At 47.6% G+C, this 26,922-nt stretch overlaps 1 protein-coding gene across 3 annotated transcripts in view; it reads left to right on the top strand.

Moving 5' to 3' along the window:
* The window catches only part of cacna2d2a (calcium channel, voltage-dependent, alpha 2/delta subunit 2a), a 262,938-nt gene that overhangs the window by 43,577 nt on the left and 192,439 nt on the right, over positions 1-26,922 (top strand). For all 3 annotated transcript variants that reach the window (XM_065027032.1, XM_065027031.1, XM_065027033.1), the window contains exon 3: positions 9,861-9,977. In XM_065027032.1, coding sequence (XP_064883104.1) covers positions 9,861-9,977 — 117 coding nt within the window. The remainder of the gene's footprint in view (positions 1-9,860; positions 9,978-26,922) is intronic.

Genomic DNA, 26,922 nt, shown 5'->3' with positions numbered 1-26,922 from the left:
CTCCGTCTCACTGATCTCCTCTGGAAGCTGGAGTCAGCGCCGGCGTCCCTGACTGTTCTGTGCTCTCAGTCTTATTGAGCGATGACGTCGGTCCTGGCGGTCCTGGTGTGTTGGGTTTTATCGAGCTCCTCCGGGGGTCTTCCGAGCCGTGCCCGAGCCGTGCCGTACCGTTGGTTCCCCCTGCCTGTGTTCTCTCTTATTGAACTGTTCCCGGGGCCTGTGGATGCTGGCTCCGTCTGCTCGGCAGAGCCCTCTAATATTCCTTAATGATGCGGCATCTGTCTCTGTCACCCTCAGCCGGCACCAGCCAGGCGCCTTCTACTGTGGCTGACTTCACCGAGCGATAAGAAGTCCTGCTGCCAGAGAAACCAGCAGAGAGCCCCCAACAAACAACTCTCATTTCAACAAAGCGGGCGGCGAACATAATTGTCTTTTTTTCTTTCTTTAAAAAATATATTTTTTCGTTTTTTTGAGTGATGTCTGAGATAGTGAACGCAGAGGTGTTTGAAGTTGTTTTGCCGCTTTGGCAACACTTATTCAGGGAACTGGAGTGGAGTCGCAGACGTGGGAGAGAGACGGTGAGTTGTGATTGGACAAGCAGAAAACGGTGGCTCTCTGATTGCATAAGGATGTTTTAACAGATTCTCTGGAATGCCGCCACCCCACTCTTTCCCCATCTGTGTGTTTACACTCACACACTCTGAGCTTGGCACACAGGAACTAGTTATCATAGCTAATGATCAGTGTGTGAGTGCACCACACATGTCTATATGTGTGTGTGTGTGTGTGTGTGTGTGTGTGTGTCACTCTCATGACTGCCAGGGAGAGCATATTGGCATGGATTGGCATGCCCGCTCTCTCGTATCCTATGTTAGTGTTGTGAGCAGCCGGCTCCATTGGCCCTATCCACACTGCAGAGCCACCACAACTGCCAGTTTCCTCCTCTGCTGTGTGAATGACAGTCGTACCCAGGAAACTGTCTGGGCATCGTAGGCGTGACTCAGTCACATCGTTGATACCCGTGTCTTTTTTCCCCGTGAAGTCAGTCCAATTCACACATTTCATGATTTGAGTTTCTGCCACTGCTAGGACGCACATCCTATTTCAACAGTATTCAATTTTCCTCTTCTGAATAAATCGCAAAATAAATCACCAGTCACGTCTAGGGTTGGCTACATCGAAAGTAATGAATGCTGCTGAGAGTGTCAGTATGATTTCAGATGGAAACTGCACAGGGGGCTGTAATGCAAATATCTAGCTTAACTGAAAATGTCATATTTTTACTCAACTGTAGCCTGGTGTTTCCCCGGTCCAAATATATTTCTCTCCAAATACTGTATAATCCAACCAACGTCAGCTTTCTAGTCATAGTCAGACTGGTTGTGTGGGTCTTTCTACAACCGAGTGTCTCCTAGCTGAAGTCAATCTCTAAAAAGCTCTCAGACATCATCTCACTGAGGCTTTTGTTCTCAAAGGTCTTCAGTGGTGGTCAATCATCTCAGACTCCTAGTTGCCGACGATTTAAGCCGGTCGTGCCCAGAGTATTACCACGAGATGTCAATCACTTACGTCTGTTACCTACAATGAACGTTCCCAGGAGCCACTGGTTTAGAACTCTGTATGGTTGACAACACAATACCCATCACATTTTTGTAAAAGCCTCCTATTCCACTAGTGGAGGCTGTAATGACCATTGGTGTTTCTTAAAATGGCAGCCGATTCCCTATGTAGTGCACTACTTTTGACCAGGGCCCTTAGGGTGCACTACATTGTATACATAGGGAATAGGGTGCAATTTCTCTCTCTCTCTCTCTCTCTCTCTCTCTCTCTCGATACAGTACCTGGATCTAGCTCTCTATGGTGCTAGCATCTGTCAGAGCTGTGAGCACAATACAACACAATCCTACGTTGTTTGTCTCCATGGAGCTGTTATCACGGCGTTGCAGTGGGAGCACACTACAAGCACACAAACAGACAGGTTTGTGCCCATCGATTCAGCTAGAGATATAGTAGTCTAGTGAGACATACGACATGGTGCAATATGCTGTGTGTATGTGGCTTCCAGAAGAGGGTGCTAGCTGCAGTCTAAGGACTTTTTGGTTCCAAATAGAATCCTTTCAGGTTCCATGTAGAACCCTGTGTAGAAATGTTTCTCTAGTGCTGTGAAAACGTGTTTGCCCCCTTTCTAATTGCCTCTACTTTTGCATATTTTTGATACTGAATGTTATCAGATCTTCAACCAAATCCTACTATTAGATAAAGGGAACCTGAGTGAACAAATTACACAACAATTACATACTTATTTCATTTATTTCATAAACAAAGTTATGCAACACCCAATGCCCCTGTGTGAAAAAGTAATTGCCCCCCTTACACTCTTCAAACTTCCTGTAGTTGTTGATCAGTCTCTCACATAAGCTGTGGAGGGATTTTGACCCACTCTTCCATGCTTTAACTCAGCGACATTTGTGGGCTGTCAAGCTTGAACGGCTCTTTTCAAGTCCTGTCACAACATCTCAATTCTCTCAATACAAAATGTCATATGTGTTGCCTTTTTAGACGTTTTCATGTAGACGTGATTGTGTGTTTTGGATCACTGTCTTGCTGCACTTCAGCTTCAGCTCACAGACGGATGGCCTGACGTTCTCCTGTAGAATTCTCTGATACAGCGCAGAATCATGCTTCCTTTTATTAAAGTTGTCCAGGTCCTTAGGCAGCAAAGCATCTCCAATACCACCACCCTGCTTGACCGTTGGTTCTTACTGTGGAATGCAGTGTTTGGTTTTCGCCAGGCATAATGGGACCCATGTTGTCCAAAAAAAGTGATCATTTTGACTCATCTGTCCATAAAACATTCTACCAAAAGTCTTGATGATCGTCCAGGTGCTACCAGGTGCTTTGTGGGAAAACTTGAGTCCACTTTGTGGGCAAGATGGTATCAGGTATGAAGGAAGACCCAGATGCAGACCACGTTGAATGAACAGTAGTTTAATCTTCTATCAGTGGCAGGCAACAGACAGGTCGAGGCAGGCAGGGATCAGAAAACCAGAGGTCGGGTAACGGTACCGGACGGCAGCCAGAGCTCAGGATCGGGTCAGGCGGGGATCGGTAACCCAGAGGGGGGCAGAGGTACAGGTCGGCAGGCTCGGAGTCGGGACAGGCGGAGATCGGTAACCCAGAGGGGGGCAGAGGTACAGGTCGGCAGGCACGGGGTCGGGGCAGGCGGAGATCGGTAACCCAGAGGGGGCAGAGGTACAGGTCGGCAGGCTCGGGGTCGGGGCAGGCGGAGATCGGTAACCCAGAGGGGGCAGAGGTACAGGTCGGCAGGCTAGGGGTCGGGGCAGGCGGAGATCGGTAACCCAGAGGGGGCAGAGGCACAGGTCGGCAGGCTCGGGGTCGGGGCAGGCGGAGATCGGTAACCCAGAGGGGGCAGAGGCACAGGTCGGCAGGCTCGGGGTCGGGGCAGGCGGAGATCGGTAACCCAGAGGGGGCAGAGGCACAGGTCGGCAGGCTCGGGTCGGGGCAGGCGGAGATCGGTAACCCAGAGGGGGCAGAGGTACAGGTCGGCAGGCTCGGGGTCGGGGCAGGCGGAGATCGGTAACCCAGAGGGGGCAGAGGTACAGGTCGGCAGGCTCGGGGTCGGGGCAGGCGGAGATCGGTAACCCAGAGGGGGCAGAGGCACAGGTCGGCAGGCTCGGGGTCGGGGCAGGCGGAGATCGGTAACCCAGAGGGGGCAGAGGCACAGGTCGGCAGGCTCGGGGTCGGGGCAGGCGGAGATCGGTAACCCAGAGGGGGCAGAGGCACAGGTCGGCAGACTCGGGGTCGGGGCAGGCGGGGATCGGTAACCCAGAGGGGGGCAGAGGCACAGGTCGGCAGGCTCGGGGTCGGGGCAGGCGGAGATCGGTAACCCAGAGGGGGGCAGAGGCACAGGTCGGCAGGCTCGGGGTCGGGGCAGGCGGGGATCGGTAACCCAGAGGGGGGCAGAGGTACAGGTCGGCAGGCTCGGGGTTGGGGCAGGCAAAGATCAAAAACCGGGAGGGCAAGAAAATAAAAAAGAAGAAAAAATAAAAAGCAGGCGCTGAACCACTAAACGCTGGTTGACTCGAACTGGCAACAGACAAACAGAGAACACAGGTATAAGTACACAGGAGATAATGGGGAAGATGGGTAACACCTGGAGGGAGTTGGACACCAGCACAAAGACAGGTGAAACAGATCAGGGCGTGATAGATGGGTCCCATTATGTCTGGTGAAAACCAAACACTTTTAGGTTCTAGATAAGACAATCTGTTTTCTAAGAGTGCAGTTATAATGAATATATCTCATGAAAAAGAAGAGAATAAAATACAAAAGCTGGAAGGATATTGATGCAGGTTGACCTTATTCACTTTTTTGTTTGTTAATGTTCTGAAGCACGTCTCCAAACTATCTGAGTGTTAAGACTGTGTCTGTAATAGCGGCTGTACGATTCCCATGAATCTCAGTGAGGAAGAGAGAGGCCCACAGAGCACCGCCGCACATTAAGGGAATGCATATTGATTTAAAAACAAATTTGACATGGTTTTTAAAATCGACTTGGAAAATGCATCACTTAAAAAGAGCCAGCGGTTTGCAGTCTGTCAATGGAGCAGAGCAAACTTCGCTCTTGCTTTATGCTTTAATAAGATTCCGCTAATGGCTTCTACCACCTTGAGAAAAGCCCTCCTCTCAAATGGCGTGTCTGTGCGTGCACGCGAACACACGTGCTCACCTGATTATTGGTCTGTGGCTGTGAGGGTTGCCTCATCTTGCACTGGGGCTAATTACTTGTGGGGTCTATGTGTGCATGCGTGTGTGTGAGCGTATGTGTGTGTCAGTGCATTGGTGAGTTACACAGTGCAGGCTAATGACTTCTCCTGGGTGGGTATTTGAAGCACGGGAACAGAAACAATCTTGGGAATAGAAACACCCGTCTGTTTTAAAACTTCATAAAGGAGAGAAAACCTGTGTCTGTATTTGAAGTACCAGTCAAAAGTTCAGACGCCTACTTATTCAAAGGTTTTTATTTATTTTGACTATGTTCTACATTGTAGAATAATAATGAAGACATCAACACTATCAAATAACACACATGGAATCATGTAGTAACAAAAAAAAGTTTTAAACAAATCAAAATAGATTGCAGATTTTATATTCTTCAAAGTAGCCACCCTTTGCCTTGACGACAGTTTTGCACACTCTCGGCATTCTGTCAACCAGCTTAATGAGGAATGCTTTTCCAACAGTCTTGAAGGAGTTCCCACATATACTGAGCACTTGTTGGCAGCTTTTCCTTCACTCTGCTGTCCTTCAACTCATCCCAAACCATCTCAATTGGGTTGAGATCGGGTGATTTGTGGAGGCCAGGTCATCTGATGCAACACTCCATCCCTCTCCTTCTTGGTCAAATAGCTCTTACACAGCCTGGAGCTATGTTGGTTCATTGTCCTTATAAAAAACAAATGATAGTCCCACTAATCGCAAACCAGATAGGATTGCGTACCACTGCAGATTCCTGTGGTAGCCATGCTGGTTAAGTGTGCCTTGAATTCTAAATAAATCACAGACAGTGTCACCAGCAAAGCACACCCACACCATCTCACCTCTTCCTCCATGCTTCACGATGGGAACCACAAATGCAGAGATCATCCGTTCACCTACTCTGCATCTCACAAAGACACGGCGGTTTGAACCAAAAATCTCAAATGTGGACTCATCAGACCAAAGGACAGATTTCCACCTGTCTAATGTCTATTGCTCATGTTTCTTGGCCCAATCAAGTTTCTTCTTCTTATTGGTGTCCTTTAGTGGTGGTTTCTTTGCAGCAATTTGACCATGAAAACCTGCCAAAGCCCCCACCATTTCTCCTTTACCCAAATCCAGATAGCTGATGTTCTGAAAGAGCTACAAAATCCGGACCCCTACAAATCAGCCGGGCTAGACAATCTGGACCCTCTCTTTCTAAAATTATCTGCCGAAATTGTTGCAACCCCTATTACTAGCCTGTTCAACCTCTCTTTCGTATCGTCTGAGATTCCCAAAGATTGGAAAGCTGCCGTGGTCAACCCCCTCTTCAAAGGGGGTGACACTCTAGACCCAAACTGCTACAGACCTATATCTATCCTACCCTGTCTTTCTAAGGTCTTCGAAAGCCAAGTTAACAAACAGATTACTAACCATTTCGAATCCCACCATACCTTCTCCGCTATGCAATCTGGTTTCAGAGCTGGTCATGGGTGCACCTCAGCCACGCTCAAGGTTCTAAACGACATCATAACCGCCATCGATAAGAGACATTACTGTGCAGCCGTATTCATCGACCTGGTCAAGGCTTTGGACTCTTGTCAATCACAACATTCTTATTGGCAAACTCGACAGCCTTGGTTTCTTAAATGATTGCCTCGCCTGGTTTAACAACTACTTCTCTGATATAGTTCAGTGTGTCAAATCGGAGTGTCTGTTGTCCGGGGTTCAATTTTCGGGCCGACCCTCTTTTCTGTATACATCAACGATGTTGCTCTTGCTGCTGGTGATTCTCTGATCCACCTCTACACAGACGACACCATTCTGTATACTTCTGGCTCCTCCTTGGACACTGTGTTAACTAACCTCCAGACGAGCTTCAATGCCATACAACTCTCCTTCCGTGGCCTCCAACTGCTCTTAAACGCAAGGAAAACTAAATGCATGCTATTCAATCGATCACTGCCCGCACCTGCTCGCCCGTCCAGCATCACTACTCTGGACGGCTCTGACTTAGAATACGTGGACAACTACAAATACCTGGGTGTCTGGTTAGACTGTAAACTCTCCTTCCAGACTCACATTAAGCATCTCCAATCCAAAATTCAATCTAGAATCGGCTTCATATATCGCAACAAAGCATCCTTCACTCATGCTGCCAAACACACCCTCGTAAAACTGACCATCCTACCGATCCTCGACTTCGGTGATGTCATCTATAAAATAGCCTCCAACACTCTACTCAACAAACTGGATGCAGTCTATCACAGTGCCATCCGTTTTGTCACCAAAGCCCCATACACTACCCACCATTGCGACCTGTACGCTCTCGTTGGTTGGCCCTCGCTTCATACTCGTCGCCAAACCCACTGGCTACAGGTTATCTACAAGTCTCTGCTAGGTAAAGCCCTGCTTTATCTCAGCTCACTGGTCACCATAGCAGCATCCACTCGTAGCACGTGCTCCAGCAGGCATATCTCACTGGTCACCCCCAAAGCCAATTCCTCCTTTTGTCGTCTTTCCTTCCAGTTCTCTGCTGCCCATGACTGGAACGAACTGCAAAAATCTCTGAAGCTGGAGACTCACATCTCCCTCACTAGCTTTAAGCACCAGCTTTCAGAGCAGCTTACAGATCACTGCACCTGTACATAGCCCATCTGTAAACAGCCCATCTATCTACCTACCTCATCCCCATACTGGTATTTATTTATTTTGCTCCTTTGCACCCCAGTATCTCTACCTGCACATTCATCTTCTGCCGATCTACCATTCCAGTGTTTAATTGCTATATTGTAATGGCCTATTTATTTCCTTAACTTACCTCATTTGCACTTGTTGTTTTCTTTTGTTCTACTGTATTATTGACTGTATGTTTTGTTTATTCCATGTGTAACTCTGTTGTTGTCTGTGTCACACTGCTATGCTTTATCTTGGCCAGGTCGCAGTTGCAAATGAGAACTTGTTCTCAACTAACCTACCTGGTTAAATAAAGGTGAAATAAATAATAATACAAAATAAATCAAAATGAATGCCTGATTCACGCAGTCTCCTCTGAACAATTGATGTTGAGATGTGTCTGTTACTTGAACTCTGTGAAGCATTTATTTGGGCTGCAATCTGAGGTGCTGGTAACTCTAATGAACTTATCTGCAGCAGAGGTAACTCAGATTCTTCCTTTCCTGTTGCGATCCTCATGAGAGCCAGGTTCATCATAGGCATGATGGTTTTTGCGATTGTACTTTAAGAAACTTAAAGTTCTTTACATTTTCCATATTAACTGACCTTCATGTCTTAAAGTAATGCTGGACTGTCATTTCTCTTTGCTTATTTGAGCTGTTCTTGCCATAATATGGACTTAGTCTTTTACCAAATAGGGCTGTCGTCTGTATACCACCCCTACAACACAACTGATTGGCTCCAACGCATTAATAAGGAAAGTAAGGACATTCCATAAATTAACTTTTAACAAGGCACACCTGTTAATTGAAATGCATTCCAGGTGACTACCTCATGAATCTGGTTGAGAGAATGCCAATAGTGTGCAAAGCTGTCATCAATACAAAGGGTGGCTACTTTTGAAGAATCTCAAGTATAAAATATATTTAGATTTGTTTCAAACTTCTTTGGTTACTACATGATTCCATATGTGTTATTTCCTAGTTTCGATGTCTTCACTATTACTCTACAATGTAGCAAATAGTACAAATAAAAGAAAAACCCTTGAATGAGCAGTATGTTCAGATCTTCCTTGGGAAAGAGCTCTTCTGACCTCAATGGACTTTCTGGTTAAATCCAGGTTCAATACAAAATCTCCTTGACCATAAAATGGCTGCCTTTGTAACCTAACAGTAATCTATCAGGGGACAGACACAAGACCACTATAGGTAATCTAGCTAAAGTGTTTAGTTGGCATGGCCGGTGCCTGTTCTTGGCTCATCTCCATGAGGGCCAGGGGAGGGAGAGGAGACTGCTACTGGCTGGCTCTCTGCCCACCCACCTTTTAGCCTGACAAAGATAGATCATGGGTGATGGAGGCTGGCATTTTCCTCTTCTAATCACTGCACACCAAACACGTAAATCTCACCGGAAAAATAGCTCATGTCAGCGATAGATCTATATTACCCGTCCACCCCTTTTCAGGAAGTAACAGAGGAAGTAAATCAGACTTATGTGCTTGTGTTTCACTTTGATTAATGCACCAATCAAGAGAGTGTATGTAAAGCACATTCCCACACATGGCCTTGAAGGAGGCAATGGGGCTGCTCCATAATACACACACATGTACTGTACACAGCCTAATCACAGCCTAATCACATAACAGGTGACATGAAACGTGTTCACAAAATAGTCCCTACTACAAACCCACCAACGCATAGTGAGGGTGGTTTTGCGGTGTGAGTGTGTGCCTTGTTGACGAGCAGTGCAGTGTCTTATAGGGCAATCAGGCTCAGTGTTAAACCCAAGGGATGTGGCCTGCTGTGGACCACAGAGCCTGTTTTGTCTGTCTGCCTGCCAGAGCCCCGACCCAGGACTGCTGCTGAGGACGGCTGAGTCAGGTGAAACAGAAGATTCTGGGAGAGGAGGATAATCGATAATCTTCCCAAGTGCATTTTTTTTCTGGCTGGTTCTGAATTGGAATCCGACATCCCCATAGCCTATAGGGTAGCACTGCTTTTGGCCAGAGCCCATGAGGTTGTACACAGCCTCTCTGTGTGGCCAAACATCTGTCATGATTCTGGCTTCTGGTTGGCTGTCTGTACCTCTGGTCACAAGCCTCCGTCTTTGTCTCTCCCTATTGTATTTGTCATCCCTTTCCACTAATGGATTGTGGATATTTAGCTTGTGTTTGTAGTTAGTGGCTGGCTTGATGTTACCCCACAAACCTCAGCTGGTTTGGTTACACTGTTCGATAAAGGACAGTTCTGTCCTATTAGCTACAGTAAATGACCTGCCAAGTATGTACTATGTTGAAAATGGACAGCATAGCAATGGCCAGTGTTTTCGTGCCACGTTCAAAATAAACATGGGCTCCTATGACCCAGTTCATCAACTGACAGCCATTTTGAACTGACCTTTGACTCCTGTGTTCCCTTTTGTAGATTTACAATGAGAAGAAGAGCCAGTTTGACATCAAGAGGAACAATCCCAGGGACCTGGTGGAGAGGGTGGCACGAGACATCGCCAAGCTGCTCACTAGCAAGAGGAGAGCCCTGGAGGTAAGATGATGCTCCTGCCGCACCTGACAGAGAGGAGACATTCCGGGAGGGGGGGTAGTTATTTCCATATAGGAACATGCTGGAGGGGTTAGTTTCATATCTTCTTAAAGGGTTTCGAGGGTTTACGAAGGGAACGAAATGCCCTTGAAGATAGTTGTGCTATTCTAGTGACTGAAGGGAAAGATCCAGAGAGGAGGAGGGGGGAGTGTTTTAGAGGTGACCGTTGAGGGGAGACGATTATTTCCATCACATGCCCTCTGACTGGTTTGTTTCATGCACCCGGTGCCGAGTCTCAACCCCCCTCCAAGGGAGAGCAGAGAGGAAAATATTCCAAATCAGATTGGATATTTCAAAAAGCCTACCATGTTACGGAGCATGATAGATTCACTGTTTGAACTGATCCCGAAAAATGTGATTTGTAAAAAAACGAACGAGATTCTGCTTTATTAGGCTGTCTAACAAAGCAGTTCATTGCTTGTTTGGCTCAAATCGCCTGCGCATTCACATGTGCAGGACACTGTGAAAGCGCCATTATACCTAACCAGATCTGCGTTTGATGATCAGAGTTTTGTATTCATTATATTAGAGCTTTGTTGGTGCGTTTTCTGTAATGTTGTCGGCGAATGTTCTCTGAAGGGAATTAGAGGTTAGAGTTCACAAACATTTGCATGCTGCATGTTCACACATTGAGGGTAAACACACACACACACACAGTGCAGATATGCACACATAGAGGAGCTCTAAAACCTACAGGAAGAGTGGAGCCACAGAGCCATACTGCTCTGAGGGGGGATGAGAGAGAGAGAGAGAGAGAGAGAGAGAGAGAGAGAGAGAGAGAGAGAGAGATGTCTTTATTCTTTTGGAACGTCTGTGAGTGTAATGTTTACTGTTCATTTTGATTGTTTATTTAACTTTTGTTTATTATCTACTTCACTTGCCTTGGCAATGTTAACATGTGTTTCCCATGCCAATAAAGCCCTTAAATTGAACTGAAATTGAATTGAATTGAGAGAGTGTATGAGAGAGAGGGAGAGGGAGATAGAGAGGGAGAGGGAGAGGGAGAGGGAGAGGGAGAGAGTGTATGAGAGAGAGTGAGATAGAGAGGGAGAGGGAGATAGAGAGAGAGTGCAGGGCGTTGTGGTGGAGGAAGGCTGTAGACTACTCCTCTCTCCTTCTGTCTGTGCTGCCCTCAAAGGTGCCCTCAAGGCAAAAGTGCTGCTGTTTTCACCAGCCAAGCCTCTTGAATGGACAGTTGAGGATAGATTTTAACAACACGGTGTCTTACAGGAGAAGGCACAGTAACCCCGAGCATCACAGCACAGCCTCTTAAAGGGACAGGCAGCATGACTAATTCTGTCGCACGGACCCTTAAAGGGGAAAGGTACTGTATCACAACGTGCCCCGTAGTCATGCCGTGCGTGGGAATGAAATTGGACTGGCACTGACCTTCCGGACCGTTTTGGCAGGGGTGCCCTGTGAGCTCAGTGTAATGCAGTGCCCACGCCTCTCCCCTCCCCATGCCTGTGTGCCCATCGTGCCCTTCGTTCCCACCCCTCTGTTGGCCTAACCTCCTGGACCACACTGTCACCTCACATCCCATCTCCACTGCTCACTCAGGAGGGAGCAGAGCATACGAGGTGAAAAAAGAGAAGGGATGGAATGAGAATGTCCACCCGAGGCTCAGGAAAAACCAGCGAAATGATGTTCAGAAATTCATAGATTTAAAAATGAGCAACAAGGCAGAGAGAGATGGAGGGTGAGAGAGAGAGGAGAGAGAGCGAGGCAGAGGGAAAGAAATGGAGGGAAAGGGCGAGATGGAGTAAGAAAGAGATGGAGAAAGAGAGAGATGGTTGGAGAGAAAGAGCAAGAGAGAAAGGGAAAACATTTGAAGAGCAAAAGGAAACGAAAAAGAGCAGGAGTAACGAGAGGAAGGAGAGAACAGGGGAAGGAGAGGACAGAGGATGGAGAGAACAAAGATGGAGAGAACAGAAGGAGAGAACAGAAGGAGAGAGCAGAGGATGGAGAGAACAGGAGGAGAGAACAGAGGATGGAGAGAACAGAAGGTAGAGAGAACAGGAGGAGAGAACAGAGGATGGAGAGAACAGAAGGTGGAGAGAACAGGAGGAGAGAACAGAGGATGGAGAGAACAGAAGGTGGAGAGAACAGAGGAAGGAGAGAACAGAGGAAGGAGAGAACAGAAGGAGAGAACAGAGGATGGAGAGAACAGAAGGAGAGAACAGGATGGAGAGAACAGAAGGTGGAGAGAACAGAAGGTGGAGAGAACAGAGGAAGGAGAGAACAGAGGAAGGAGAGAACAGAAGGAGAGAACAGAGGATGGAGAGAACAGGCGAAGGATAGAACAGAGGGAGGAGAGAACAGAGGAAGGAGAGAACAGAGGAAGGAGAGAACAAAGGAAGGAGAGAACAGAAGGAGAGAACAGGCGAAGGAGAGAACAGGCGAAGGAGAGAACAGGCGAAGGAGAGAACAGAGGAAGGTGAGAACAGAGGAAGGTGAGAACAGAGGAAGGTGAGAACAGAGGGAGGAGAGAACACAGGAAGGAGAACAAAGGGAGGATAGAACAGAGGAAGGAGAGAACAGAGGGAGGAGAGAACAGAGGAAGGATAGAACAGAGGGAGGAGAGAACAGAGGAAGGGGAGAAAAGAGGGAGGAGAGAACAGAGGGAGGAGAGAACAGAGGAAGGAGAGAACAGAGGAAGGATAGAAGGGAGTCATTTTCTGGTCATTTAAGAACACAAGGCTCATAAAACTACATAGAAAACAGTTCATCTATTTAATTTCACCGACATTAGCTGAATCAATTCTGAATCAACTCCACTAGGGATTCATACAGTTGAAGTCGGAAGTTTACATACACCTTAGCCAACTACATTTAAACCCAGTTTTTCACAATTCCTGACATTTAATCCTAGTAAAAAATAGTAGAGAGAATGATCTATTTCAGCTTTTATTTCTTTCATCACATTCCCAGCGGGTCAGAAGTTTACATACACTCAATTAGTATTTGGTAGCATTGCCTTTAAATTGTTTAACTTGAGTCAAACGTTTCGGGTAGCCTTCCACAAGCTTCCCACAATAAGTTGGGTGAATTTTGTCCCATTCCTCCTGACAGAGCTGGTGTAACTGAGTCAGGTTTGTAGGCCTCCTTGCTCGCACACACTTTTTCAGTTCTGCCCACAAATGTTCTATGGGATTGAGTTCAGGGCTTTGTGATGGCCACTCTAATACCTTGACTTTGTTGTCCTTAAGCCATTTTGCCAAAACTTTGGAAGTATACTTGGGGTCATTGTCCATTTAGAAGACCCATTTGCGGCCAAGCTTTAACTTCCTGACTGGTGTCTTGAGAGTTTGCTTCAATATATCCACATAATTCTCCTTCCTTGTGATGCCATCTATTTTGTGAAATGCACCAGTCCTCATGCAGCAATGCATCCCCACAACATGATGCTGCCACCCCCGTGCTTCACGGTTGGGATGGTGTTTACATTTACATTTACATTTAAGTCATTTAGCAGACGCTCTTATCCAGAGCGACTTACAAATTGGTGCGTTCACCTTAAGACATCCAGTGGAACAGCCACTTTACAATAGTGCATCTAGGTCTTTTAAGGGAGGGGGGGGGTGAGAAGGATTACTTTATCCTATCCTAGGTATTCCTTAAAGAGGTGGGGTTTCAGGTGTCTCCGGAAGGTGGTGATTGACTCCGCTGTCCTGGCGTCGTGAGGGAGTTTGTTCCACCATTGGGGGGCCAGAGCAGCGAACAGTTTTGACTGGGCTGAGCGGGAACTGTACTTCCTCAGTGGTAGGGAGGCGAGCAGGCCAGAGGTGGATGAACGCAGTGCCCTTGTTTGGGTGTAGGGCCTGATCAGAGCCTGGAGGTACTGAGGTGCCGTTCCCCTCACAGCTCCGTAGGCAAGCACCATGGTCTTGTAGCGGATGCGAGCTTCAACTGGAAGCCAGTGGGAGAGCGGAGGAGCGGGGTGACGTGAGAGAACTTGGGAAGGTTGAACACCAGACGGGCTGCGGCGTTCTGGATGAGTTGTAGGGGTTTAATGGCACAGGCAGGAGCCCAGCCAACAGCGAGTTGCAGTAATCCAGACGGGAGATGACAAGTGCCTGGATTAGGACCTGCGCCGCTTCCTGTGTGAGGCAGGGTCGTACTCTGCGGATGTTGTAGAGCATGAACCTACAAGAACGGGCCACCGCCTTGATGTTAGTTGAGAACGACAGGGTGTTGTCCAGGATCACGCCAAGGTTCTTAGCGCTCTGGGAGGAGGACACAATGGAGTTGTCAACCGTGATGGCGAGATCATGGAACGGGCAGTCCTTCCCGGGAGGAAGAGCAGCTCCGTCTTGCCGAGGTTCAGCTTGAGGTGGTGATCCGTCATCCACACTGATATGTCTGCCAGACATGCAGAGATGCGATTCGCCACCTGGTCATCAGAAGGGGGAAAGGAGAAGATTAATTGTGTGTCGTCTGCATAGCAATGATAGGAGAGACCATGTGAGGTTATGACAGAGCCAAGTGACTTGGTGTATAGCGAGAATAGGAGAGGGCCTAGAACAGAGCCCTGGGGGACGCCAGTGGTGAGAGCGCGTGGTGAGGAGACAGATTCTCGCCACGCCACCTGGTAGGAGCGACCTGTCAGGTAGGACGCAATCCAAGCGTGGGCCGCGCCGGAGATGCCCAACTCGGAGAGGGTGGAGAGGAGGATCTGATGGTTCACAGTATCGAAGGCAGCCGATAGGTCTAGAAGGATGAGAGCAGAGGAGAGAGAGTTAGCTTTAGCAGTGCGGAGGGCCTCTGTGATACAGAGAAGAGCAGTCTCAGTTCAGACTCAGTGTTCTTCGGCTTGCAAGCCACCCCCTTTTTCCTCCAAACATAACGATGGTCATTATGGTCAAACAGTTCTGTTTTTGTTTCATCAGACCAGAGGACATTTCTCCAAAAAGTATGATCTTTGTCCCCATGTGCAGTTGCAAACCGTAGTCTGGCTTTTTTATGGTGGTTTTGGAGCAGTGGCTTCTTCCTTGCTGAGCGGCCTGTCAGGTTATGTTATTTTTTTTAATGAGGTCTTGGCTGATTTCTTTTGATTTTCCCATGATGTCAAGCAAAGAGACACTGAGTTTGAAGGTAGGCTGTGAAATACATCCACAGGTACACCTCCAATTGACTCAAATGATGTCAATTAGACTATCAGAAGCTTCTAAAGCCATGACATGATTTTCTGGACTTTTCCAAGCTCTGTAAAGGCACAGTCAACTTAGTGAATGTAAACTTCTGACCCACTGGAATTGTGATACAGTGAATTAGAAGTGAAATAATCTGTCTGTAAACAATTGTTGAAAAAATGACTTGTGTGATGCACAAAGTAGATGTCCTAACCGACTTGCCAAAACGGTAGTTTGTTAACAAGAAATTTGTGGAGTGGTTGAAAAATGAGTTTTAATGACTCCAACCTAAGTGTATGTAAACTTCCGACTTCAACTGTATATAGTGTGAAGTGGAACCAGACTCCTTACATGCTGTCGTGTGTGTGACCCTGTGCGCCACCAGACGCGATCAGGATACGCAGGTTGGAAAAAATAGGAAACCCTCACACTGCTCTTGATAGTATCACTGCTCTTTAATAAGATTTACGTGTCGGCCTCAAGGACTTCATCAGCTCTGACAAAGGCCTCGAGGTCTATATGTAAAGCTTATTAAAGAGCAGTGATCCTATCAAGAGCAGTGTGAGCGTTTCTTATTTTTCCTCATCTTCTTCAACTCTTACCATGCACCTGCAGAAAAGGACACGTCGGTTGAAATATCAAAACAATCTCTGAACCAACTGTATTAATTTGGGGACAGGTCGAAATGCAGTACATGAAACACTCATGGGCATTTAGCTAGCTAGCTTGCTGTCGCTGGCTAATTTGTCCTGGGGTATAAACATTGGGTTGTTATCTTACCTGAAATGTACAAGGTCCTTTTTTTTCTTGTATCTTTGTAGAATTTGGACCCATTTTGAGTCACACCAACTCATGTGTTCTCTGCTCCCACAATTAATCCACAGATCAAAAGGGGAAACCGAGTTAGTTTCTAGTAATCTCTCCTCCTTCAGGCTTCTTCTGTGGACTTTATATGGCGGTTGGCAACCAACTTTAAGGTGCATTACCACCACCAACTGGACTGGAGTGTGGACCTCAGGTCATCTTTCAATCACCCACGTGGGTATATGCTCCTAAAAACCAATGAGGAGATGGGAGAAGCGGGACTTGCAGCTCGTCAAGCGTCAGAAAAAATAGAACCACTTGTATTTTAGCGCCAGGCTACGCAGATGTTCGTTGACGTGCGAGAGCAGTTTGGATGAGATGATGGAATAACGTGTGGTGCTGCTTTTCATGCCGGAGAATTTCTACTTCCTCCTTGTCGAGTTATTTACTCCCATGAAAGTGGCGAGAGTATGTTTATTCCACTGATGAACAAATGCAAAGTGACTCTAAATGCTTCGTTCCAAACTACTGGGAATGGAAACAAACTCATAATACACTTTAGGCTCTCTCATATACAGTCACGTGAAATTGCGTCCCGTCTAAATGCCTCGTCCCACTGGGCTCCGATGTCAACTCAATGTCCATTCCACATTGGTTTAATGTCATTTCATTGATGTTGATTCAACCAGTGTGTGCCCAGTGGGATGCTCTGAAACAACTGTGTTGTGGTCCGTCCGTCTGGCTCCTCTCTTCCCTCTTCTTCTCACTCTCTCATGTTGCTGTCAGCGTTCGGCATTAAATCAGCCATGTCCAAAGTAAGATATTAAGTTGTGTTGTCAAGCAACACAATGAGTCACTCTTCCCGTATTAGCCATGAGTTTTAACGAGCTGGCCCGGCAGTGCCAGGAGCTACTCCAGAATGATACAGTACACTAATGAACTAAACCTTGGTCTGAACTCTGTACGCATTATTCTGTTACATGAAAGGGGGCCTCAGCAACCAACATCCTGTGGAATAGAGGAGCACAAAGAGAGAGAGAGAGAGGGGGATATCTTAGTGGCTGAGACTCAGATATGCGTGTGTGTAAATGGGTGATGGTACTCTCCTGCACGTTTGTGTGTGTGTGTGTGTGTGTGTTTCGCAAGTGTGCGTGTGTCTGCGACAAGTGTGCGTGTGTCTGCGACAAGTGTGCGTGTGTCTGCGACAAGTGTGTTATCTGAGCGGTAAGGCACACAGCTAGCTGTACAAGAGGCGGTGGTTTGACAGCCTTTTAACAGCGAGCATGAAAGTGAACAGAGCTCCCCATGTAACCTGTCGTGGGTATAAAACACCAGCCAGAAGTGATTCCTGTTACAGTGATCTGGGTCTGCCTCTCTCTTCCCGGGCTCCTTTGATCGCATCTCCTCTTCCCTCCGCTCTGTGTCAAGGCAGCGGCTGGACGTTCAGTTGGGCCTCTGTGTCCCTGTGAACCAGGCCGGGTGGATGTTTCTGAACATCCACCATGCTGTCAATCAAGGCCTGTATGCCGAGGAGGCAGAATTATAAGGATGTCGATCAGGGACTGCTGGTTGGGGATTCGTCAAAGCACAATGAGAAGTGCCTAGAGCTACACGGTGTTACGGTCGCGTCGCATTCTGATCAGTGAGAGGGAGTAGCAGCAAACACAGCCGCTGTGAAAGCCGGTCCGGGGATTTTTCACAGAAGGGCCTGTTGGAATAGAAGAAGGGACCGAGGTTGATTTGATCCAGTTCTACACGTCTCTGTACATCTCCACTCTAACGAGTTATAGTGGGTCAATGGATGGATGCCTCTAGGCTGTTTTGTTTTATACACGTGTCACTTTTGCTGGGTATTTCTTGTCATGGTCGCAGGGCTTAAACCTTTCTTTCCACCAGACAGACATGGATGAGTAAGAACTAACTAAGCTCCATGACAACAAGTAGGACAGATATCAAGCCACTGGGGGACAAAAATCGAATGAAATTGTATTGTTCACGTGCGCCGAATAGAACAGGTGTAGACTTTACAGTGGAATACTTTCTTAGGAGGCCATTCCCAACGGTACAGAGTTATAAAAGTAAGACAAATATGTGCAGGGAAAAAAAGTAAATAGTAACACTATAAAAACAGTAACAAGGCTATATATAAGCAGTGGTGTAAAGTACTTAAGTAAAAATACTTTAAATTGGGGTATCTGTACATTACTTTACAATTTCTTTTCAACAGAAACATGGCAAACGTTGTTTAGAATCAATCCTCAAGGTGTTTTTCACATATCTATTCGATGATAAATCATTCGTGGCAGTTGGGTTTCTCCTCTGGAGCAAATGGAAAAATGCACGCAGCTGGATATTACGCAATAATTTCGACGGAGGACACCAAGCGGGCACCTGGTAAATGTAGTCTCTTTATGGTCAATCTTCCAATGATATGCCTACAAATACGTCACAATGCTGCAGACACCTTGGGGAAACGACAGAAAGTGTAGGCTCATTCCTGGCGCATTCACAGCCATATAAGGAGACATTGGAACACAGCGCCTTCAAAATCTGGGCCATTTCCTGTTTGAAATTTCATCTTTTTCGCCTGTAGCATCAGTTCTGTGGCACTCACAGATAATATTTTTGCAGTTTTGGAAACGTCAGTGTTTTCTTTCCAAAGCTGTCAATTATATGCATAGTCGAGCATCTTTTCGTGACAAAATATATTGTTTAAAACGGGAACGTTTTTTTATCCCAAAAATTAAAAGAGCGCCCCCTATATCGAAGAAGTTAAGTACATTGTAGAAATGACATTTACTTTTGATACTTAAGTGCATTTAAAACCTTTTAGACTTTTACTCAAGTAGTGTTTTACTGGGTGACTCACTTTTATTTGAGTCATTTTCATATAAGGTATCTTTACTTTTACTCAAGTATGACCATTTAGTACTTTTCCATCAGTGTATACAAGGACCGAGTCAATGTGCAGGGGTATGAGGAAGTTGAGGTAATACAGTATGTACATGTAGGTAGGGATAAAAGTGACTAGGCAATCAGGATATACACTACATGACCAAACGAATGTGAACACCTGCTCTTCGAACATCTCATTCCAAAATCATGGGCATTAATATTGAGTTGGTCCCCCCCCTTTGCTGTTAGAACAGCCTCCACTCTTCTGGGAAGGCTTTCCACTACATTGCTGTGGGGACTTGCTTCCATTCAGCCACAAGAGCATTTGTGAGGTCGGCACTGATGTTGGGCGATTAGGCCTGACTCGCAGTTGGCCTTCCAATTAATCTCAAAGGTGGTCGATGGGGTCGAGGTCAGGACTCTGTGCAGGCCAGTCAAGTTTTTCCACACTGATCACGACAAACCATGTATGTATGGACCTCGCTTTGTGCACAGGGGCATTGTCATGCTGAAACAGGAAAGGTCCTTCCCCAAACTGTTGCAAGTTGGAAGCACAGAATTGTCTAGAATGTCATTGTATGCTGTAGCGTTAATATTTCCCTTCACTGGAACTAAGGGGCCTAGTCCGATCCATGAAGAACTGCCCCAGACCAATATTCCTACCCCACCAAACTTTACATTTGGCACGATGCATTGGGAGAGGTAGCGTTCTCCTGGCATCCGCCAAACCCAGATTTGTCCGTCGGACTGCCAGATTGTGAAGCGTGATTCATCACTCCAGAGAACGCAGTTCTACTGCTCCAGAGTCCAATGGCGGCGAGCTTTACACCACTCCAGCCGACGCTTGGCATTGCGCATGGTGAGCTTAGGTTTGTGTGTCGCTGCTCGGCCACGGAAACCCACTTCAAACAGCTATTGTGCTGAAGTTCCTTCCAGAGGCAGTTTGGAACTCAGTAGTGAGTGTTGCAACCGAGGACAGACCATTTTTACACGCTACGGGCTTCAGCGCTCGGCCCAGTTGAAAGCCACTGAGCTCTTCAGTACGGGCCATTCTACTACCAATGTTTGTCCATGGAGATTGCATGGCTCTGTGTTCGATTGTATACACCTGTCAGCAACGGGCGTGGCTGAAATAGCCGAATCCACTACTTTGAAGGGATGTCCACATACTTTTAGCCATGTCGTGTATAATAAATAGAGTAGCAGCAGTGTATGTAAAGTGTGTCTATGTGTGAGAGTGTGTTGGAGTGTCAGTGTAGTATGTGTGAGTGTGTGTTGGAGTGTCCGTGTAGTATGTGTGAGTGTGTGTTGGAGTGTCAGTGTAGTATGTGTGAGTGTGTGTTGGAGTGTCAGTGTAGTATGTGTGAGTGTGTGTTGGAGTGTAATGTAAATGTTGGAGTGTCAGTGTAGTATGGGTGAGTGTGTGTTGGAGTGTCCGTGTAGGATGTGTGAGTGTGTGTTGGAGTGTCCGTGTAGTATGTGTGAGTGTGTGTTGGAGTGTCTGTGTAGTATGTGTGAGTGTGGGGGCAGAGTCTAGTGAGTGTGTGTTGGAGTGTCAGTGTAGTATGTGTGAGTGTGTGTTGGAGTGTCCGTGTAGTATGTGTGAGTGTGGGGGCAGAGTCTAGTGAGTGTGTGTTGGAGTGTCCGTGTAGTATGTGTGAGTGTGTGTTGGAGTGTCCGTGTAGTATGTGTGAGTGTGTGTTGGAGTGTCAGTGTAGTATGTGTGAGTGTGGGGGCAGAGTCTAGTGAGTGTGTGTTGGAGTGTCAGTGTAGTATGTGTGAGTGTGGGGGCAGAGTCTAGTGAGTGTGTGTTGGAGTGTCAGTGTAGTATGTGTGAGTGTGTGTTGGAGTGTCAGTGTAGTATGTGTGAGTGTGTGTTGGAGTGTCAGTGTAGTATGTGTGAGTGTGGGGGCAGAGTCTAGTGAGTATGTGTTGGAGTGTCAGTGTAGTATGTGTGAGTGTGGGGGCAGAGTCTAGTGAGTGTGTGTTGGAGTGTCAGTGTAGTATGTGTGAGTGTGGGGGCAGAGTCTAGTGAGTGTGTGTTGGAGTGTCCGTGTAGTATGTGTGAGTGTGGGGGCAGAGTCTAGTGAGTGTGTGTTGGAGTGTCAGTGTAGTATGTGTGAGTGTGTGTTGGGTGTCCAGAGTATGTGTGAGTGTGTGTTGGAGTGTCAGTGTAGTATGTGTGAGTGTGGGGGCAGAGTCTAGTGAGTGTGTGTTGGAGTGTCAGTGTAGTATGTGTGAGTGTGGGGGCAGAGTCTAGTGAGTGTGTGTTGGAGTGTCAGTGTAGTATGTGTGAGTGTGTGTTGGGGCAGAGTATGTGTGAGTGTGTGTTGGAGTGTCAGTGTAGTATGTGTGAGTGTGGGGGCAGAGTCTAGTGAGTATGTGTTGGAGTGTCAGTGTAGTATGTGTGAGTGTGGGGGCAGAGTCTAGTGAGTGTGTGTTGTGTCAGTGTCATGTGTGAGTGTAGTGTGTGAGTGTGGGGGCAGAGTCTAGTGAGTGTGTGTTGGAGTGTCAGTGTAGTATGTGTGAGTGTGGGGGCAGAGTCTAGTGAGTGTGTGTTGGAGTGTCAGTGTAGTATGTGTGAGTGTGGGGGCAGAGTCTAGTGAGTGTGTGTTGGAGTGTCAGTGTAGTATGTGTGAGTGTGGGGCAGAGTCAGTGAGTGTGTGTTGGAGTGTCAGTGTAGTATGTGAGTGTGGGGGCAGAGTCTAGTGAGTGTGTGTTGGAGTGTCAGTGTAGTATGTGTGAGTGTGGGGGCAGAGTCTAGTGAGTGTGTGTTGGAGTGTCAGTGTAGTATGTGTGAGTGTGGGGGCAGAGTCTAGTGAGTGTGTGTTGGAGTGTCAGTGTAGTATGTGTGAGTGTGTGTTGGAGTGTCAGTGTAGTATGTGTGAGTGTGGGGGCAGAGTCTAGTGAGTGTGTGTTGGAGTGTCAGTGTAGTATGTGTGAGTGTGTGTTGGGTGAGTGTAGTATGTGTGAGTGTGTGTTGGAGTGTCAGTGTAGTATGTGTGAGTGTGGGGCAGAGTCTAGTGAGTGTGTGTTGGAGTGTCAGTGTAGTATGTGTGAGTGTGGGGGCAGAATCTAGTGAGTGTGTGTTGGAGTGTCAGTGTAGTATGTGTGAGTGTGTTGGGGGCAGAGTCTGTGTGAGTGTGTGTTGGAGTGTCAGTGTAGTATGTGTGAGTGTGGGGGCAGAGTCTAGTGAGTGTGTGTTGGAGTGTCATTGTAGTATGTGTGAGTGTGGGGGCAGAGTCTAGTGAGTGTGTGTTGGAGTGTCAGTGTAGTATGTGTGAGTGTGGGGGCAGAGTCTAGTGAGTGTGTGTTGGAGTGTCAGTGTAGTATGTGTGAGTGTGTTGGGTGCAGAGTATGTGTGAGTGTGTGTTGGAGTGTCAGTGTAGTATGTGTGAGTGTGGGGGCAGAGTCTAGTGAGTGTGTGTTGGAGTGTCAGTGTATGTGTAGTGTGTGTAGAGTGTGAGGGGGCAGAGTCTAGTGAGTGTGTGTTGGAGTGTCCGTGTAGTATGTGTGAGTGTGGGGGCAGAGTCTAGTGAGTGTGTGTTGGAGTGTCAGTGTAGTATGTGTGAGTGTGGGGGCAGAGTCTAGTGAGTGTGTGTTGGAGTGTCAGTGTAGTATGTGTGAGTGTGTGGGCAGAATCTAGTGAGTGTGTGTTGGAGTGTCATTGTAGTATGTGTGAGTGTGTGGGGCAGAGTCTAGTGAGTGTGTGTTGGAGTGTCAGTGTAGTATGTGTGAGTGTGTGTTGGGGCAGAGTCTAGTGTGTGAGTGTGTGTTGGAGTGTCAGTGTAGTATGTGTGAGTGTGTGTTGGAGTGTCAGTGTAGGATGTGTGAGTGTTGGGGGCAGAGTCTAGTGAGTGTGTGTTGGAGTGTCAGTGTAGTATGTGTGAGTGTGGGGGCAGAGTAGTGAGTGTGTGTTGGAGTGTCAGTGTAGTATGTGTGAGTGTGGGGGCAGAGTCTAGTGAGTGTGTGTTGGAGTGTCCAGTGTAGTATGTGTGAGTGTGGGGGCAGAGTCTAGTGAGTGTGTGTTGGAGTGTCAGTGTAGTATGTGTGAGTGTGGGGCAGAGTCTAGTGAGTGTGTGTTGGAGTGTCAGTGTAGTATGTGTGAGTGTGGGGGCAGAGTCTAGTGAGTGTGTGTTGGAGTGTCAGTGTAGTATGTGTGAGTGTGTGTTGGAGTGTCAGTGTAGTATGTGTGAGTGTGGGGGCAGAGTCTAGTGAGTGTGTGTTGGAGTGTCAGTGTAGTATGTGTGAGTGTGTTGGGGCAGAGTCTAGTGAGTGTGTGTTGGAGTGTCAGTGTAGTATGTGTGAGTGTGGGGGCAGAATCTAGTGAGTGTGTGTTGGAGTGTCAGTGTAGTATGTGTGAGTGTGGGGGCAGAATCTAGTGAGTGTGTGTTGGAGTGTCAGTGTAGTATGTGTGAGTGTGGGGGCAGAGTCTAGTGAGTGTGTGTTGGAGTGTCAGTGTAGTATGTGTGAGTGTGGGGGCAGAGTCTAGTGAGTGTGTGTTGGAGTGTCATTGTAGTATGTGTGAGTGTGGGGGCAGAGTCTAGTGAGTGTGTGTTGGAGTGTCAGTGTAGTATGTGTGAGTGTGGGGCAGAGCAGTGAGTCTAGTGAGTGTGTGTTGTGAGTGTTGGAGTGTCAGTGTAGTATGTGTGAGTGTGGGGGCAGAGTCTAGTGAGTGTGTGTTGGAGTGTCAGTGTAGTATGTGTGAGTGTGGGGGCAGAGTCTAGTGAGTGTGTGTTGGAGTGTCGTGTAGTATGTGTGAGTGTATCTGTGAGTGTGTGTTGGAGTGTCAGTGTAGTATGTGTGAGTGTGGGGGCAGAGTCTAGTGAGTGTGTGTTGGAGTGTCAGTGTAGTATGTGTGAGTGTGGGGGCAGAGTCTAGTGAGTGTGTGTTGGAGTGTCAGTGTAGTATGTGTGAGTGTGGGGGCAGAGTCTAGTGAGTGTGTGTTGGAGTGTCAGTGTAGTATGTGTGTGTGGGGGCAGAGTCTAGTGTGTGTTGGAGTGTCCGTGTAGTATGTGTGAGTGTGGGGGGCAGAGTCTAGTGAGTGTGTGTTGGAGTGTCCGTGTAGTATGTGTGAGTGTGTGGGCAGAGTCGTAGTATGTTGAGTGTGTGTTGGAGTGTCAGTGTAGTATGTGTGAGTGTGTGTTGGAGTGTCAGTGTAGTATGTGTGAGTGTGTGTTGGAGTGTAATGTGTGTGTTGGAGTGTCAGTGTAGTATGGGTGAGTGTGGGGGCAGAGTCTAGTGAGTGTGTGTTGGAGTGTGTGAGTGTGTGTGGGGCAGAGTCTGTGTGAGTGTGTGTTGGAGTGTCTGTGTAGTATGTGTGAGTGTGGGGGCAGAGTCTAGTGAGTGTGTGTTGGAGTGTCATGTAGTATGTGTGAGTGTGGGGGCAGAGTCTAGTGAGTGTGTGTTGGAGTGTCCGTGTAGTATGTGTGAGTGTGGGGGCAGAGTCTAGTGAGTGTGTGTTGGAGTGTCAGTGTAGTATGTGTGAGTGTGGGGACAGAGTCTAGTGAGTGTGTGTTGGAGTGTCAGTGTAGTATGTGTGAGTGTGTGTTGGAGTGTCAGTGTAGTATGTGTGAGTGTGGGGGCAGAGTCTAGTGAGTGTGTGTTGGAGTGTCAGTGTAGTATGTGTGAGTGTGTGGGGCAGAGTCTAGTATGTGTGAGTGTGTGTTGGAGTGTCAGTGTAGTATGTGTGAGTGTGGGGGCAGAGTCTAGTGAGTGTGTGTTGGAGTGTCAGTGTAGTATGTGTGAGTGTGGGGGCAGAGTCTAGTGAGTGTGTGTTGGAGTGTCAGTGTAGTATGTGTGAGTGTGTGTGGGGGCAGAGTCTAGTGAGTGTGTGTTGGAGTGTCAGTGTAGTATGTGTGAGTGTGGGGGCAGAGTCTAGTGAGTGTGTGTTGGAGTGTCAGTGTAGTATGTGTGAGTGTGGGGGCAGAGTCTAGTGAGTGTGTGTTGGAGTGTCAGTGTAGTATGTGTGAGTGTGTGGGGGCAGAGTCTAGTGAGTGTGTGTTGGAGTGTCAGTGTAGTATGTGTGAGTGTGGGGGCAGAGTCTAGTGAGTGTGTGTTGGAGTGTCAGTGTAGTATGTGTGAGTGTGGGGGCAGAATCTAGTGAGTGTGTGTTGGAGTGTCAGTGTAGTATGTGTGAGTGTGGGGGCAGAGTCTAGTGAGTGTGTGTTGGAGTGTCAGTGTAGTATGTGTGAGTGTGGGGGCAGAGTCTAGTGAGTGTGTGTTGGAGTGTCAGTGTAGTATGTGTGAGTGTGGGGGCAGAGTCTAGTGAGTGTGTGTTGGAGTGTCATTGTAGTATGTGTGAGTGTGGGGGCAGAGTCTAGTGAGTGTGTGTTGGAGTGTCAGTGTAGTATGTGTGAGTGTGGGGGCAGAGTCTAGTGAGTGTGTGTTGGAGTGTCAGTGTAGTATGTGTGAGTGTGTGTTGGAGTGTCAGTGTAGTATGTGTGAGTGTGGGGGCAGAGTCTAGTGAGTGTGTGTTGGAGTGTCAGTGTAGTATGTGTGAGTGTGGGGGCAGAGTCTAGTGAGTGTGTGTTGGAGTGTCAGTGTAGTATGTGTGAGTGTGTGTTGGAGTGTCAGTGTAGTATGTGTGAGTGTGGGGGCAGAGTCTAGTGAGTGTGTGTTGGAGTGTCAGTGTAGTATGTGTGAGTGTGGGGGCAGAGTCTAGTGAGTGTGTGTTGGAGTGTCAGTGTAGTATGTGTGAGTGTGGGGGCAGAGTCTAGTGAGTGTGTGTTGGAGTGTCAGTGTAGTATGTGTGAGTGTGTGTTGGAGTGTCCGTGTAGTATGTGTGAGTGTGGGGGCAGAGTCTAGTGAGTGTGTGTTGGAGTGTCCGTGTAGTATGTGTGAGTGTGTGTTGGAGTGTCCGTGTAGTATGTGTGAGTGTGTGTTGGAGTGTCAGTGTAGTATGTGTGAGTGTGTGTTGGAGTGTCAGTGTAGTATGTGTGAGTGTGTGTTGGAGTGTAATGTAAATGTTGGAGTGTCAGTGTAGTATGGGTGAGTGTGTGTTGGAGTGTCCGTGTAGGATGTGTGAGTGTGTGTTGGAGTGTCCGTGTAGTATGTGTGAGTGTGTGTTGGAGTGTCTGTGTAGTATGTGTGAGTGTGGGGGCAGAGTCTAGTGAGTGTGTGTTGGAGTGTCCATGTAGTATGTGTGAGTGTGGGGGCAGAGTCTAGTGAGTGTGTGTTGGAGTGTCCGTGTAGTATGTGTGAGTGTGGGGGCAGAGTCTAGTGAGTGTGTGTTGGAGTGTCAGTGTAGTATGTGTGAGTGTGGGGACAGAGTCTAGTGAGTGTGTGTTGGAGTGTCAGTGTAGTATGTGTGAGTGTGTGTTGGAGTGTCCGTGTAGTATGTGTGAGTGTGGGGGCAGAGTCTAGTGAGTGTGTGTTGGAGTGTCCGTGTAGTATGTGTGAGTGTGTGTTGGAGTGTCCGTGTAGTATGTGTGAGTGTGTGTTGGAGTGTCAGTGTAGTATGTGTGAGTGTGGGGGCAGAGTCTAGTGAGTGTGTGTTGGAGTGTCAGTGTAGTATGTGTGAGTGTGGGGGCAGAGTCTAGTGAGTGTGTGTTGGAGTGTCAGTGTAGTATGTGTGAGTGTGTGTTGGAGTGTCAGTGTAGTATGTGTGAGTGTGTGTTGGAGTGTCAGTGTAGTATGTGTGAGTGTGGGGGCAGAGTCTAGTGAGTATGTGTTGGAGTGTCAGTGTAGTATGTGTGAGTGTGGGGGCAGAGTCTAGTGAGTGTGTGTTGGAGTGTCAGTGTAGTATGTGCGAGTGTGGGGGCAGAGTCTAGTGAGTGTGTGTTGGAGTGTCCGTGTAGTATGTGTGAGTGTGGGGGCAGAGTCTAGTGAGTGTGTGTTGGAGTGTCAGTGTAGTATGTGTGAGTGTGGGGGCAGAGTCTAGTGAGTGTGTGTTGGAGTGTCCGTGTAGTATGTGTGAGTGTGGGGGCAGAGTCTAGTGAGTGTGTGTTGGAGTGTCAGTGTAGTATGTGTGAGTGTGGGGGCAGAGTCTAGTGAGTGTGTGTTGGAGTGTCAGTGTAGTATGTGTGAGTGTGGGGGCAGAATCTAGTGAGTGTGTG

This window comes from Oncorhynchus nerka, linkage group LG2 (genome assembly GCF_034236695.1).
Source record: "Oncorhynchus nerka isolate Pitt River linkage group LG2, Oner_Uvic_2.0, whole genome shotgun sequence".
NCBI lineage: Eukaryota > Metazoa > Chordata > Actinopteri > Salmoniformes > Salmonidae > Oncorhynchus > Oncorhynchus nerka.
This window is presented reverse-complemented; position numbering and strand designations above follow the sequence as displayed.